Raw genomic sequence first — 13,080 nt, forward strand, 5'->3', positions numbered from 1 at the left:
GCCATTTTCCTTTTATTTGCTCTCTTCATTTTTGATTGTGAACCTTATTTATCCAACCAAGGAAGTTTCCTCTGTAAGAGCCCGCTGAGTATGATCCATTATCTCCTCTCGCCTCTTGTTTCCCTCCTTTGTCCGGATCATGCTTTGTGTTTTTACGATCACTTCAAAGAACAAAAGCCTTCATACTCGCATGGGCAAATTTCAATGATCGTTTCGCAATGACAAAGTGGGAAAGTAGACTGTCAATGTTTCCCTTTCTTTCCTCTGGTCGCTCTCGGTTCTTCCCATCATATTCTTAAATATTATAGTTTCAATTATGCAACTGTTATGGTACATAATACTATCTCCTGATCAACCTTATGGAGATATTATTCATGACTAGTCCCCACTGTGATATTATCAACAGTAACCATACTGATAAACAGCCCTCGATAATCAATTTGCACAAATGCGTGTGAAACAAGGGGTACATTAAAAGAGAACATTGATGTCCATTCGTATTCCCACACCAAACTCGACATCGCTGACGTGATTAGTGCCAGAAAAATTTGCGAGTATAACTTTAGAAAACAGCCCTGAACAAGACAGGACTATTATCTACTCCGGCTCCTCCGTCTACTCCTCCTATCATCCTTGTCAGTACTAACTACAGAAGGAGCAGCACCAGAACCTCCAGGCATGTATCTATCAATCTCTTGGAGTTTAAGTCGATCCTCCTTCTCCCGGTCTCGATCTCTATCTCGATCTGGCGTCCTTGCCCGTCGCCTGGTCGGTGTCCGACTACGGTTGCTAGTAGGAGGTACGTAGCGATCAATATCAGGTGGGCTCCGAGACCTAGATCGTCGACCAGTGCGCGAGAAAGACTTCTCCCGCTCCCGCTCCCGATCCCGACCGCCATCAGTGTCTCTGTGGTTGCGTGAGCCGGATCGAGAGCGGTGACGTCGCCTGGCTGACTGCGACCGCGTGCGGCCTCGTGAATAATCTCTTGGACGATAACGACGGTCATCCCTATCCCGGTCCCTATCCCTTCCTCTATCTCTGTCTCTATCTCTGTCCCGCTCTCTGTCCCGCTCTCTGTCCCGCTCCCTGTCCCGCTCTCTGTCCCGCTCTCTGTCCCGTTCCTTCTCCCGTTCTCTGTCCCGTTCCCTGTCCCGTTCTCTGTCTCGTTCTCTATCCCGTTCTCTATCCCGTTCCCTATGTCTTACTATCTCACGGCTTCGCGCAGTAGATCTGCTACGGCTCCTGCTGTGATTCTTGCTTCCTCCGCAAGAATGCATATCTCTTTCCAATTTGCTCCGCGTTGAAGGTCTGTACAAGTCCATTTCACGATCTCTATCATCATATCGTGAAGATCGCCAGGTTCTTGACCTACTTCGTTCGTCTTTGTGTCGGTCACGGTCTCGGCCGCGGTCGCGGTCTCGGTCTCGATCCCGATCCTTATCACGACGATCATCGCTCAACTTGACGCTGGATTTTGATGGCTCAGGGGGAGGAGACACCTCGTTCTTTAGCCGAGAATGGGTAGCTCGTGAACGAGTCTGATCTGACCGAAGAGCCTTAGTGTCTGCGATTGATGGCTGGCGTGAACGTTGTTGGGGTTGAATTTGCGGCTGAGGCTGAGGTTGCTGCAGTTGCGCATTTTCAAGGGCTTCGGCCTGTTCAAAATCGAACTCGGGTTTCTGTCGCGACTTTTCTGCTAATTCTTTCCCCTCTTTTAGAAGTAATTCCAAAGCAGCGTCCTCCAGCGATTTCTCGTCAACAAGTGTTGGAGAAGGTGCTTTCGGGGTGGCGGAACGTTGTCGGGAGCGTCGAGGCGATCGTTGGAGCCTAGTATCCCAATCCCTATCCCGTCCACGATCACGATCACGATTTTTCTCCCGCTCCTCTTCTCTTTCCTTCTCCCGCTCCCGCCTTCTTCGTTCATAGCGCTCTTCCCTCTCCTTCTCTCTCTGTTCTTCCAGAAGACGTCTTTCTTCTCGAAGCTTTTCCCTCTCCGCTCGCCTTTTTTCTTCCAACTCTAGCTTCTTCTTTCGCTCCTCTTCTTCCTTCTGCTTATCAAGTTCTCGTTGTTTCCGTAACTCTTCTGCTCTAGCCTTCGCCTCTTCGATTTCAAGTTGTTTCTGTTTCTCCAGCTCTTTCAGCCATGCTATTTCTCTTTCCTTGCGCCTAGTCTTGACTTCGCGTTCATAGTATTCGTCCGCCTTACTTCCTCTCTCTTCCTCTAGTGCAGCCATTTCTTCTCCAACTTCTTGGCGACGAATAATGCGAAGGGATTCAAGGATATAGTCCAAATGGTTAGAAGTTATCGCGTCAATGGCCTCTTCAACACTTTTATAAAGATCACTCCGATCGACAGCGCCCTCTATTAGAGTTGCAGCTTTTCCTCTTTCCCTGGACAACAAAGACGGATCTCGATCAATTTCAGATTCGGCCATTTCAACCAACGAAGATATAAGTGAATTTTTAGCTTCCTGAAGTTTAAAAAGAACGGCTTAAAGTTAGCAATGCTCTAGATATGAGAAATATTTATTTAAAAATTCTGGACATGGGTAGCGGCATATAAAAGGATATACGCGTAGGCTCTTGCTCACACTCTCGCTAAATTCCGCCCATATTTTCTTTCGAACGGAGTCAAAACCACCCTTCTTCTTAAACGCATATAGAAGGCTGTCGATCGATGTTCGCTGCGCAGCTGATAAAGGCAAATCTGAAGCTTTGAACTTCTTGCGCTTGAGGCTTTCTATGTCGATTCCCGGCCGCTTTACGCCTGCCATTTCCATATCTGTGCCAGCCATGTTGACCGGCACAAACAAAAGCAGTCCTTAGGTATTTCGCTAGAAATTCTCTCACATCTCCGAGTGGTGTTTAGCTGAGACCCAGCTGCGGTTTGCTTTCGCCGATGATTCTTGTGCGTTCTCTGTAGCTCTCTGAGAGGAATCGCGTTGTGACCAGGCCGGCAGAACTATTTTCCCGGCACCGAACTTCAACATCTCCCACGCCTCAGAACGTCGACCAAATCCGGAGCAACAATTGGTTACGGGGACACTTGCTACGCAACTCGTGCGAATTCAATTCCTTAATAGCAAGTCGTGAGGGACATATACACCTCTGGCGCTTGTCAACGGGGCGTTCTAACCTGCCTCGGCTGTCTTCGATCCACGCTTCCCGGCGTCGCGCCTGATCGATCCGAATACCGTCCACAATGCCTCTTCACAAAGTACTATTCTGGAGCGGCTTCGGTATGTCGCTCTTTTGCTTAGAGAATAAACCCGGCTATGTTACGTGTTTTCTCTGGAAATCTAGAAAGTCTGGAGAAACAGCGGTTTCCCATATGCTATACCTGCTAAACCTGGGATCAATATTGCAAAGATATACCTACTGACCGGGGAATCTTATAGGCATTGCCGTTCGTTTGTGGCAACTCGGCATCGAAATGCGCCCATTATTCCAAAAGCAGGCACTATGGGTTTATCCTCTATTCGCGACGGTGGGCGGCAGTTTCGGATATTGGCTCGAAGGCGTTGATAAAAGACAAATGGCCATCCTGGCAGAGCGGAAAAGGAGTCTGCTGGAAAAGCGACAACGGAGAGTAGAGAGGGAGGCCGCAGAGGGGGGCGCGGGGCTATGAAAAGCTCAATGAGGAAGCCTCTAGGGAGCCTGCCATGGGCCATTGGAAAAAATACTTAGCGAATGGTTTGGGTGGGGTTTTCGAATACCTGCGATTAATTCGATATATGGGTATCCTCTTGAGCCATGAAATCAAGACGGGATGCGAGAGCTGCAAAAGGAAAAAGGCTTTCATTGTTGTTTTATTATTATACAGATTCGTTTATCATTTTTCAACAATTACCAATGCATGTACCTGTTGTTTCACAACAGTTCGATCTTCCAATCCTTGTTGGTCAGGCTGTTGGTATCCAAAAAGTGAACAGGAGGCATTGAGATGTTGCACATGTACTGTACATAGACATCAAAGAGATACAAAAAAAGAAATTGAAATAGGGCAAATACGTATAGATACTTCCAACTACTTTTATCTCCAATTGCTTTTCGGACATTCGTTTTCTATCAAGTTTGGTCAGTAATTCGCGACTGCAAACACCCTCTCCCAGCAAGAAGGGCGTGTGGGACCGGAGGTATGTGCAGTGGTAGATCTTATAGCGGGCGCTATTAGGAATTAATAAATGGAAAAGAAAAGAAAAAGGGGGGAAGGAGGGAAAAAGAGAGAGAGAGAAGTTCTGTCTTGTTTAATGACATAAACTCATATGTTATTTAACTACGGAAAGAAAATTATCGAAATACAGCCGCTTCTAAAAAACGTGTCGCAATCGGAACCTCAGATCGACATCAATCGTCTAATACACGGTTCCGGTGGCCATATAACTGGGGAGCCATCATGTCAAGGTTACGGGTTTATTCAATGGCGATAAGCTGTAATCTCCAGCCGGTACCCTTGCTACGCCGACTAGGGCCGTAAAGACAGTACTCTATTTCAGAATGGCCAAAGATAAGTCCGTAAGATTCATTGCCAAAAGAACAACAATTCAAAACTTGGTTGCTCTGCAAGCAGAGAATGAAAAAATCATGAAGACATGAAAGAAATCTGATCTGATTTCATTATCATCACGTTGAAATGACGCTGACACAAGGGGGTATAGTATGCATAACGTATAAATATATCCACTTTAGCCCTGCTCAACCGTAAACTGCAGAGACACTTCCCATTTCTGACCACCTGTCCCGTATCCGCCCCCTAATCGATTTTTTATCATACTGACGATCCTCTCTCGCAGCTTGGTTAAGCTTTCTTCCGAGCCGGTCACTCGCAGCTTGATGCACGCTATGCACAAGCCATAGTGAGCCTGCCAGAATTTTGCCTCTTCAATTTCCGCCACAGCTGGGTGGTTGTAGATGTCTCCCAAAACCTCAGAAGTCCCTGGACCAGAATAGGACATCAGAAGTATGGATCCAAGCGTTTTAACTAGACGAACTCCGAAAACACACATGGAAATTGCAACGGTGAAGGATAAGATTCGATCCAGCCATAGATACTGTTGCACGGACAATAAGGGGAGTAAGAGGAGAAACGTTGAACATGAAAGGGTCAGGAAATGAGCTGGGTTACTAAGGATAGAAGGTAGGGATTCGATATAGGCAAACCGGATAGCCTTTCCAATCCTTGCATGGTTTTTTAAAGCGATGGCGGATATCAACGTTGCCATTATCGCCAGCAAAGCCGTGATGTCGACGCTCCCTGGAGCCACCCGCGCGTGAGAGTGGGAATGATGGGCCTCGTGGCCTGAGTTTTCCAGCAGATGCTGGACCGTATGTGAGATAAGGTCTCCTCCCATGAAGAATAGTAGCACGGATAGAGCAAAACCCGCAACGACTTCTGCACGCTCCAAGCCAAAAGGGTGACGAATGCTAGATCGCTTCCACACCTCGAAATTTCCGAGTACGTCAACGACAACGCAGAGCATGGCGCCTAGCGAGTCGAAGAGTATGAGATGGGACAGCCCTGTCATGGCCATAGAGCCATGGGAAGTCCACAACGTATATCCGGCCACCCCCATGTGGCATACGCTCCACCAGAACCGGATTCTCTGGTCCTTTGACATGCTCCCCAGGCATTCCCCCCAGGTCGGGATCGGCAGGGAGTTCGGTAAGGGCATTGGCGACCTAGGCGGGGGTTCAAGGAATATCTGGTGTGATACGCTGCTATGTTTATACTTGTGTCCCCGTCTTTGGCCCACGTTCTATTATATGTTTGCCGGACATTACCATTACATATTTAGCGTTCAAGTTTCGGGCGCAACCAGGATTTCCACAGGGATGCCATACCGATTTTGCAACGGGGCTCTTCGCGAGAGCGGTTGGCTTAAAATTAAAAGGCCCTTGCATCATGTCTTCCGCAGAACCCATAGCCGAGTTCCGTGACGGATCTAGGGAATCAAAGAGTTAGGTATGCCCACTGTGAGTGATATATGCTAGTATTTAATGCGGGACTGGGATATCAAACAATTTACCTAAGGTCCCCGACGCTCCGAAAGTGCTCACCATTGGAGACAGAGTATTCCGGTCAGAAAGGTTCTCCATTGACGGTATTACCATATAGCCCTCTGGACCCGAAGAATGGTCGTCTGAGGGCGGCGTAGGAGTTCGAGGAGGGATTGGCAGCGGTAATGTGTCCGCCATCGCTGGTTCAATCTTCTCAAGCCACGGGGCAATTTCGGCACGCAGGAGTGTGAGGAGGAGTAAGTGAGTGGAGAACGAGTTGGAGTTGGCGTGGAGCGCAGCGACGACGATTTGCAAGATCGGAGACTAGAGAGCATGTGGTTAGCTTCTGCCTAAGAACTGAACAATCCGGTGTGATTTTCTATTTTCTGCAGACCTTCTTCCATCGTGATGAGGCGGCTGCACTGGGCGTTGCATCAAACAGAATCCACGTTTGGCGACTGCGCACCTCAAGGTACTAGCTGCATTTAGATTTATAGATGGCCAACCACTCGTCTCCGAGGCACTTGTCCAGCGTCACAACGTCTTCGAGCAACGACAAACAGTAGTCAACCAAGAGCCAGAGCCCGAATCTGGTAATGGACATTATACTCGGATACGGCTGAGCTCCTATGGCTCGATCACCTTTGGTCCATGGAAAACCGCCGCGCGCTTCTTTTCTTCGTGCTCCTGTTCTTCCTGCTATCCGCGCCAGAACCAGGCCCGCCGACCCTCAACCTCGAGCGAGAGCGCCATCAGCAGAAGAAGGAGGAACAGCGAGCACTATCACTCCTTAATACCTCGAGATACGGTGACTTGGACAGCGCTGCAGGTCGCTGGCTTCCTCTGGGAGGCCTGACCAAGGATGATGGCTATGCATGGGGGTTACTTCCCGCTGTCAAGGACCGCGCCCGGGACCAGCTATACTCGATTCTCCAACACTCCGGCTTGTTGGACGAGCAACCGATCGAGTGGCAGGCACGCCCACTTCGGTCAGACCTTAATATCTCAGATCTACAGATTCCCGTATATCGCAATGTTACTGGGAAGATCCGGGGCAACTGGGTTCGCTGGCATGGTCCCGAGACAGAAAACCTCCCGCAGCTGAATACCACGGCAATCATGCTGAGACATGATTATTTTACCAATATATTCGCGAATAATATTACTACGGACCACGGAGCTCTCTTGATAGAGTTACAGGAGGAGGACAGAGAAGGTCTCGCCTTGGACGGGTCAAGCGCCAGGGAGATAAGAGCAGATATCACCCTATACACGGATGTGTCACTGGGGGCCAGCCATTTCGTACGGCTCTTCGGAGTGCATTTCCCATCATCGGGCGGAATTATTCTCAGCACCACCAGTGAAAAGTTCGCTGGTTTGTCAGCAATGCCTCAATTTGCTCTTTCGAATGATACATTTGAACTCGCCCGTCAGCTATTGAATAGGTCATTGACTGAAACCTTGGCTAAAGAGAAAGCCGGCCCTGTCGATTATTTGCCTTGGTCGTCTCTTCCTAACGGCCCGAGCACCATGACATTCCCTGCGCCGAAGTGCGAATATATCGTGTATCTTCAGCAGCATCCCGTGGTAATAAAGGGCCAAATAGCTCGAATCCCTCTGTTGCAATCGATCGAAGATGAACTGCGTTTCCCAATTGGAGCCCCAGTGCCGTCTCCACCACTGATGGCGATGTCTATGACGCTTTTCTCTCCAGATTGTGGATTCGTGTTGGAGAGCAAAGGGTCGCCAGCTTATTCCCCTTTAGATGGACTCTATCTTTCGGGCCCCAAGCAGGAGCAATACCGGAAACACGCTGGGCGGTTAGTAGTGATTATGGCGGCAGTTCTTTGCACCCAGATTCACCTGCTGATGAGGCAGATGAAAGAGGCCTCCACACCCTCAACTAGGAGCCGAGTCAGCTTCTACACAATCGCCATGATGTCTATAGGCGATGCTCTTTTTGGTTCATTTATTCTGATGCAGTTATATGACGAAGCTCCGTTCCTTCTGCTTACCACTGCGACATTTTTGACATTCTTCTCTGTCAGTTTCCTTGCAATGAAGTTCCAGATAGAAGTGTGGGTTGTTCAGGCCCCTGAACGCAGGGAAACCGATCGATCATCGTCTGCTCGAGCCACTGGAACCATCGGCAGTCTGCTTCCAGCGCCAGGCATCAGCGCATCCTCCCCTGGATACAGGTGCCACCCCTATCCATCATACTCCTCCCCGGACCGGTAGTCCCGTAGAGACCACCACGGCCCCACCAGCATCCCAAGTAACCAGTGATTCAGGGACAAACGACACAGGTACAATGTACTCTCGATTTTATTTCACAGTCTTTTTCCTCTCTTCTTCTCGTCATGGTCATTATTCTGGCCAACTCGCATAGCCCGAATGTACGGCCAGACGATATCCTTTGCCCTACCTCTCCTTTTGGATTCCGCAGATATATCGCAATGTAATGCGAAACTGCCGCAGGGCACTGACATGGGAATTCGTGGTGGGCCAGAGCCTCATCCGAGTATTCCCGTTTCTCTATTTCTATGCCCTCCCAGGCAATGTCCTCTTTATCAAGTTTAGTTCTATATTTACTGTGGGAATTGCAGCCTGGGTATGGATGCAAACGGTGATTCTAGCTGGCCAGGACCTCCTAGGCCCAAGATTTTTAGTTCCCAACGGCTGGGCACCGCCAGCCTACGATTACCACCCAATTTTGCGGGATACATCTGCGTCAGGCTCCAGTGAAGATATCGAGGCTGCAGGTGTTTTGCCGATTGGATTCCTCCGAGGAGAAGCAATTCATACCGCTCCAAGCAGTTCGGGGGACGACAACAAGCATGGCTCGGACAATACTAATACCCACGACAAGGATCGCAAGACTAGGCGATTCGACTGTGCCATCTGCATGCAGGATATCGATGTGCCGGTCCTCACGGCCCCGAGCAGTAGCACGGGTGCGCCAGCTAGTGTTGCAGAAGGAGCTGCAAACCTGCTTAGCCGACGAGCTTACATGGTCACGCCATGTCGACACATCTTTCACAGTACATGTTTGGAGAGTTGGATGCGGTTGCGACTACAGTGTCCGATTTGTAGAGAGAATCTACCGCCGATTTAAGAGTGCATATTTTCATTTTTGTTTCTTTCTTTCTGTTTTCATATCTCATTTTCTTTTGGAAACGCTCTGTACAGTAATTTTTCTCTTTTTCGTTTTGTTGCATCGGATCAAGGTTCCCTCGATCATTGCTTTTGTTGTCCTTTGTCTCATTGGATAAAATCTCATGGGTTGCATTTGGCATACCGGCGTTGAGATCAATTTTGCATTTACATCAGTTTCGTGAATAAACATTTTCCTTTCTTCTCTAAGTACTTGTGTGGCTGAAACGTCTACTTCCTCTAACCCTGTTGCCTTTCAATACAACATACAGATAAGTTGGTATTTGGTACACGACAACCATACCTTTTGAAATGTTGGAAACTTCAGTAGGATAGGTAGATAATTATACATTTCCGCAAAAAGGAGGGAATAGCGCACACATTTTCAAATGAGGTGAGATAACCCCCGCCCCCCATTAGATCCCACAATCAATCCCAGTTTATCGGGCATAAAACCCCTGATAAAAAAAGGGCGTTGGGGGGGGGGGGAAACAAGGCAGTGGCTAAATTGAATCCCTCCCGAGTCCAATCCCCTTCAACTCTCAACGTCCGCCTCCTCCACCTTAGCCAGATACACCTCCTTCTCCATCAAACCCTCCAGCTCAGTCGGATCCGCAAGCTCGATCTTGGCAAACCATCCCTTCTCCTCAGGACTCTCATTGATGACCTTGGGCGACTCTTCCAGCTTGGTGTTAGCCTCGACGATCTTGCCTGTCACGGGGCAGAGGATGTCCGAAGCGGACTTGACGGACTCGACAGCCCCGATGGTCTCGCCCGCGGCGACGTCGGTGTCGGCGGCGGGCAGTTCTACAAAGACGACGTCACCCAGCGCGTTGGCGGCGTATTCAGTTATGCCAATGGTTGCTGTTTTATTTTTATATTTCGTTATTGTATTTCCATTGTTAGCTAGGTATTTCGTAGTCAGGGTAGAAATTGGGTGAGGGGCAGTTAAAATCTCGCGGACGGCAGGATAAATATTGAGAACTGTACATCCAATTGCGCCCGAGATAAAGACAGGGAAAAAAAAAAAAAAAAAAAAAAAAAAAAGGGCGGAAGAGAAAAATAAAAACGATAGGGAGATGTCTAACCAGTCTTTCCATCCCCAGCCACCTCAATCCATTCATGCTCTTCGGTATACTTCTTAGCTTGCCCTGTAGAAAACGACGAGGTTGTCAGCATCCCACCGCCTATGGTAGTTGTTTGTTGCAGTGACACATAATTGGACAGAGCAATTGTGCCCAATTGCATACTGTCACCTACATAATGAGCTCTGCGAAAATGCTCTTCTGTAATCCCGGAATGCGGGGCGGGAGATATATGCGCTGCGTAGAGCTGGAGAGGGGAGCCTTGGGCCGGCAGTACGCAGCCCACTTCGCAGAGAGGTAAAAACCCGGATGGCAGCAGCAGACATTGTGGGCGGGAGGCGATTGGAATAGTATAGCAGCAACGGGTCAATTGGCCCAAGGAATCGAGAGAGAGAGACTTTCCTGCGGTTGTTCGCAGTTGGTATCAAGTGTCGATTGCCGGAAAGTTGTGGGCAGGAGGTTTGAGTAAACGCAAAGCCGTGATTTGTACCGAAAGGTGAAAAAATGTTTCACAGCTTGTATTTTTACCCATGTATGTTCATGAATTCACCAATCATGTTGCTCGATTGAAACTCTATTAACTAGTTCTCTTATTATATTGATTAGTAATCGAAACTAACCCACCACCTCACCGAAAAACCTGGCCCTTTTTGTTGATGAAATGGTTGTCTTTCTTCAGGAAGAAATTGATATATTAACATCGACAAGCCAGCTTCAAACGGGCCTTTTGTCATGTGGGTTGGACCAAAGAGGAAGTTAAACACAGGGCGCAAAAAAAAAGAGCAGAACTCCGATCTGCGAGATATCTATCAGCATAGACTGTCTGAATATAGTTCCTATCGTTTGATTTCTGTTGATAGATCTGGAAGTGATAGGATTTAGGTTCCTAAAATGGCATCCTTCTTTCTCATATCTTTACGGGCTCAACTGATGACAGCTTTCTTCGAATATTTTATTGGGCAGCTGCTCCAGCACTGTTGTGGACCGTGGCTGGAACCAAACTCCGTCCTAATTACTGTGTGAACAATGCATCATTCCACCACCCAGCCAGGATAAAACAGATGTGCTTCGATGCTGGAGTGGAAACTACTATATTTGCCAACCTATTCACCTGATCCGAACCCAATAGAGGATTCTTTGCGGAGTCGAAGGTTTACATCAGGAAGAACTGGTCATTATCGGAGGAGGCCCCTATCCAGGGTTTCGGTGTTTTCCAACAATGTCTTGATGGCGTCGGCGCGAAAAAATAAAGTGCAGACGGTCACTCCGGAAGTGCTGGCGTATCCATTGAGCTGTTTGGTTTTGCGTTCATCGTCTTGCCCTATGAAAAGAGCTGGGATACAGCGCATGTACCATTGTTCATATCACTGCTAATACAACTCTAGAGTGCGTTGCGAAATCCACTTCATGCTTCAACAACACTCTTCGATTTATTGCCCACCAAGTCGCCAGGTTGCCAAGTTTCTACGATAGTGGGTTCCGGCTGCAATACGCTCCAGTAACGCTCATAGCCCGGATATCCAAAAGAACTGCCAATACGCGAACCATCTCTGGGGTATATACACCCCAACCTTGTACCGGCAAGGCCCAGGAAAATTATCACCCACACATTTCACGTAACTAATCGGCTACGTCGTTCCTCTCATGGCGAGCTCCTTGACAGTATACTTTGCTAAATTTCATGCCAATTCTTTGATGTGGTGATCGCAGTTTATCGTATATAGCCACGAGACAGCAGAGACGGGCTTTCAAGAAAGGACTGAACCTGGGTTAGGATACGGTAGAGGAGATAAAGTAAGTACGGTAGTTACCGTGCATGTATTTCTTCTTGGACTTGACAAGCTTAAGACCTTGTATCGCATTATATGCGCTCCAAAGGAACCTCGCAAGGGTACCCCTCCTGAATATTTTGGCACACTTGCAGACGTGCTAGGCCCCTTTCCGCTGCTGGTTAGTGCAGACCGTGCATGTCCAACCCGCAAGGGCTTTCCCTCGCAGGAGTTTGCCGTAGAGGATATCTGTCTCGACGTCGGATATCAGCTGGTTATGGGTCACAATGTGCAGAACCAACAGCAAATCAGGTAGTTAGAATATATTCAATAACATGGTAAATATTGCTGCCCAACTTCGGGAGGGTTCGCCATCGATTTGTAAACGTAAAAAACAAATTATTCGACATGCGCTTGTAAGAATTGGGTTGTCCCGTGAATATCTACTAACCGTGCCAAGCGCATCTCACTACCTCCCATGAGTGAGTGCGCCACACTGTAACGGAATCCACACTGTAACGGAATCCACACTGTAACGGAACTTTTTGAATTATTCTTATTCTTCATATTCTTTTTCTAATTGATGATCATCACCATGTCTAAATCACTCAAATATAGCAAAGATCAACTTAGAAAAGCCATTGATGCATTAGAAAACAATCCAAATCTACATATCAAGCCAGTGGCATGAGAATTCAATGTTCCATATTCAACCTTGTATGAATGCATCAAGGAAAGGAAATCGAGGATATGCTGGGTTTCAATCAATCAATTGTTAAATGACAGCTAGAAGAAAGCTATTAAGAAGTGAATTTATCAACTGAATGTCAATTTTTACCCTTCAATCATCAAATATATTGAAGCTGTTGTGAATTGAATGTTGCAAGCTCATCACACTGATTCTGAGACTCTTCCCTCAACTATCAATAAAATGTGAGCATATCACTTTATAAAATATCTGTTAGATGAATATAATAAAGTGAAGCAGAAGTTGATGAATTTAAAGTGAGTTTCTAATAAGAATATAAACTTTATTATCAACTGATTCAATCAATATGAATCTATTCTCAATCAGT

At 47.6% G+C, this 13,080-nt stretch overlaps 6 protein-coding genes across 6 annotated transcripts; 3 read left to right on the forward strand and 3 right to left on the reverse strand.

The window, feature by feature from the left end:
* Positions 1–593: 593 nt before the first annotated feature.
* HCAG_03451 (predicted protein) lies at positions 594–2,795 on the reverse strand (the record flags this gene model as incomplete). The annotated part of the gene is made up of 2 exons (XM_001541304.1): positions 594–2,471; positions 2,592–2,795. 2 exons carry the CDS (start codon positions 2,793–2,795, stop codon positions 594–596), a joined length of 2,082 nt encoding a protein of 693 aa, XP_001541354.1.
* A 407-nt stretch (positions 2,796–3,202) lies between these two features.
* HCAG_03452 (predicted protein) lies at positions 3,203–3,628 on the forward strand (the record flags this gene model as incomplete). Its single annotated transcript, XM_001541305.1, has 2 exons — positions 3,203–3,239; positions 3,399–3,628. 2 exons carry the CDS (start codon positions 3,203–3,205, stop codon positions 3,626–3,628), a joined length of 267 nt encoding a protein of 88 aa, XP_001541355.1.
* Positions 3,629–4,685: 1,057 nt separating this feature from the next.
* On the reverse strand, positions 4,686–6,601 carry HCAG_03453 (hypothetical protein; the record flags this gene model as incomplete). Its single annotated transcript, XM_001541306.1, has 5 exons — positions 4,686–5,756; positions 5,842–5,942; positions 6,027–6,321; positions 6,392–6,455; positions 6,504–6,601. 5 exons carry the CDS (start codon positions 6,599–6,601, stop codon positions 4,686–4,688), a joined length of 1,629 nt encoding a protein of 542 aa, XP_001541356.1.
* A 271-nt stretch (positions 6,602–6,872) lies between these two features.
* Positions 6,873–9,090, forward strand: HCAG_03454 (predicted protein; the record flags this gene model as incomplete). Its single annotated transcript, XM_001541307.1, has 4 exons — positions 6,873–6,986; positions 7,015–8,040; positions 8,507–8,951; positions 9,077–9,090. 4 exons carry the CDS (start codon positions 6,873–6,875, stop codon positions 9,088–9,090), a joined length of 1,599 nt encoding a protein of 532 aa, XP_001541357.1.
* A 595-nt stretch (positions 9,091–9,685) lies between these two features.
* HCAG_03455 (glycine cleavage system H protein) lies at positions 9,686–10,561 on the reverse strand (the record flags this gene model as incomplete). The annotated part of the gene is made up of 3 exons (XM_001541308.1): positions 9,686–10,014; positions 10,239–10,301; positions 10,522–10,561. The coding sequence occupies 3 exons, from the start codon at positions 10,559–10,561 to the stop codon at positions 9,686–9,688; spliced, it is 432 nt and encodes a 143-aa protein (XP_001541358.1).
* A 565-nt stretch (positions 10,562–11,126) lies between these two features.
* On the forward strand, positions 11,127–12,320 carry HCAG_03456 (predicted protein; the record flags this gene model as incomplete). Its single annotated transcript, XM_001541309.1, has 4 exons — positions 11,127–11,254; positions 11,365–11,441; positions 11,621–11,790; positions 11,946–12,320. 4 exons carry the CDS (start codon positions 11,127–11,129, stop codon positions 12,318–12,320), a joined length of 750 nt encoding a protein of 249 aa, XP_001541359.1.
* Between the last annotated feature and the right edge of the window lie 760 nt (positions 12,321–13,080).

Source organism: Histoplasma capsulatum, genomic scaffold (assembly GCF_000149585.1).
Source record: "Histoplasma capsulatum NAm1 scaffold_3 genomic scaffold, whole genome shotgun sequence".
Lineage (NCBI taxonomy): Eukaryota > Fungi > Ascomycota > Eurotiomycetes > Onygenales > Ajellomycetaceae > Histoplasma > Histoplasma mississippiense.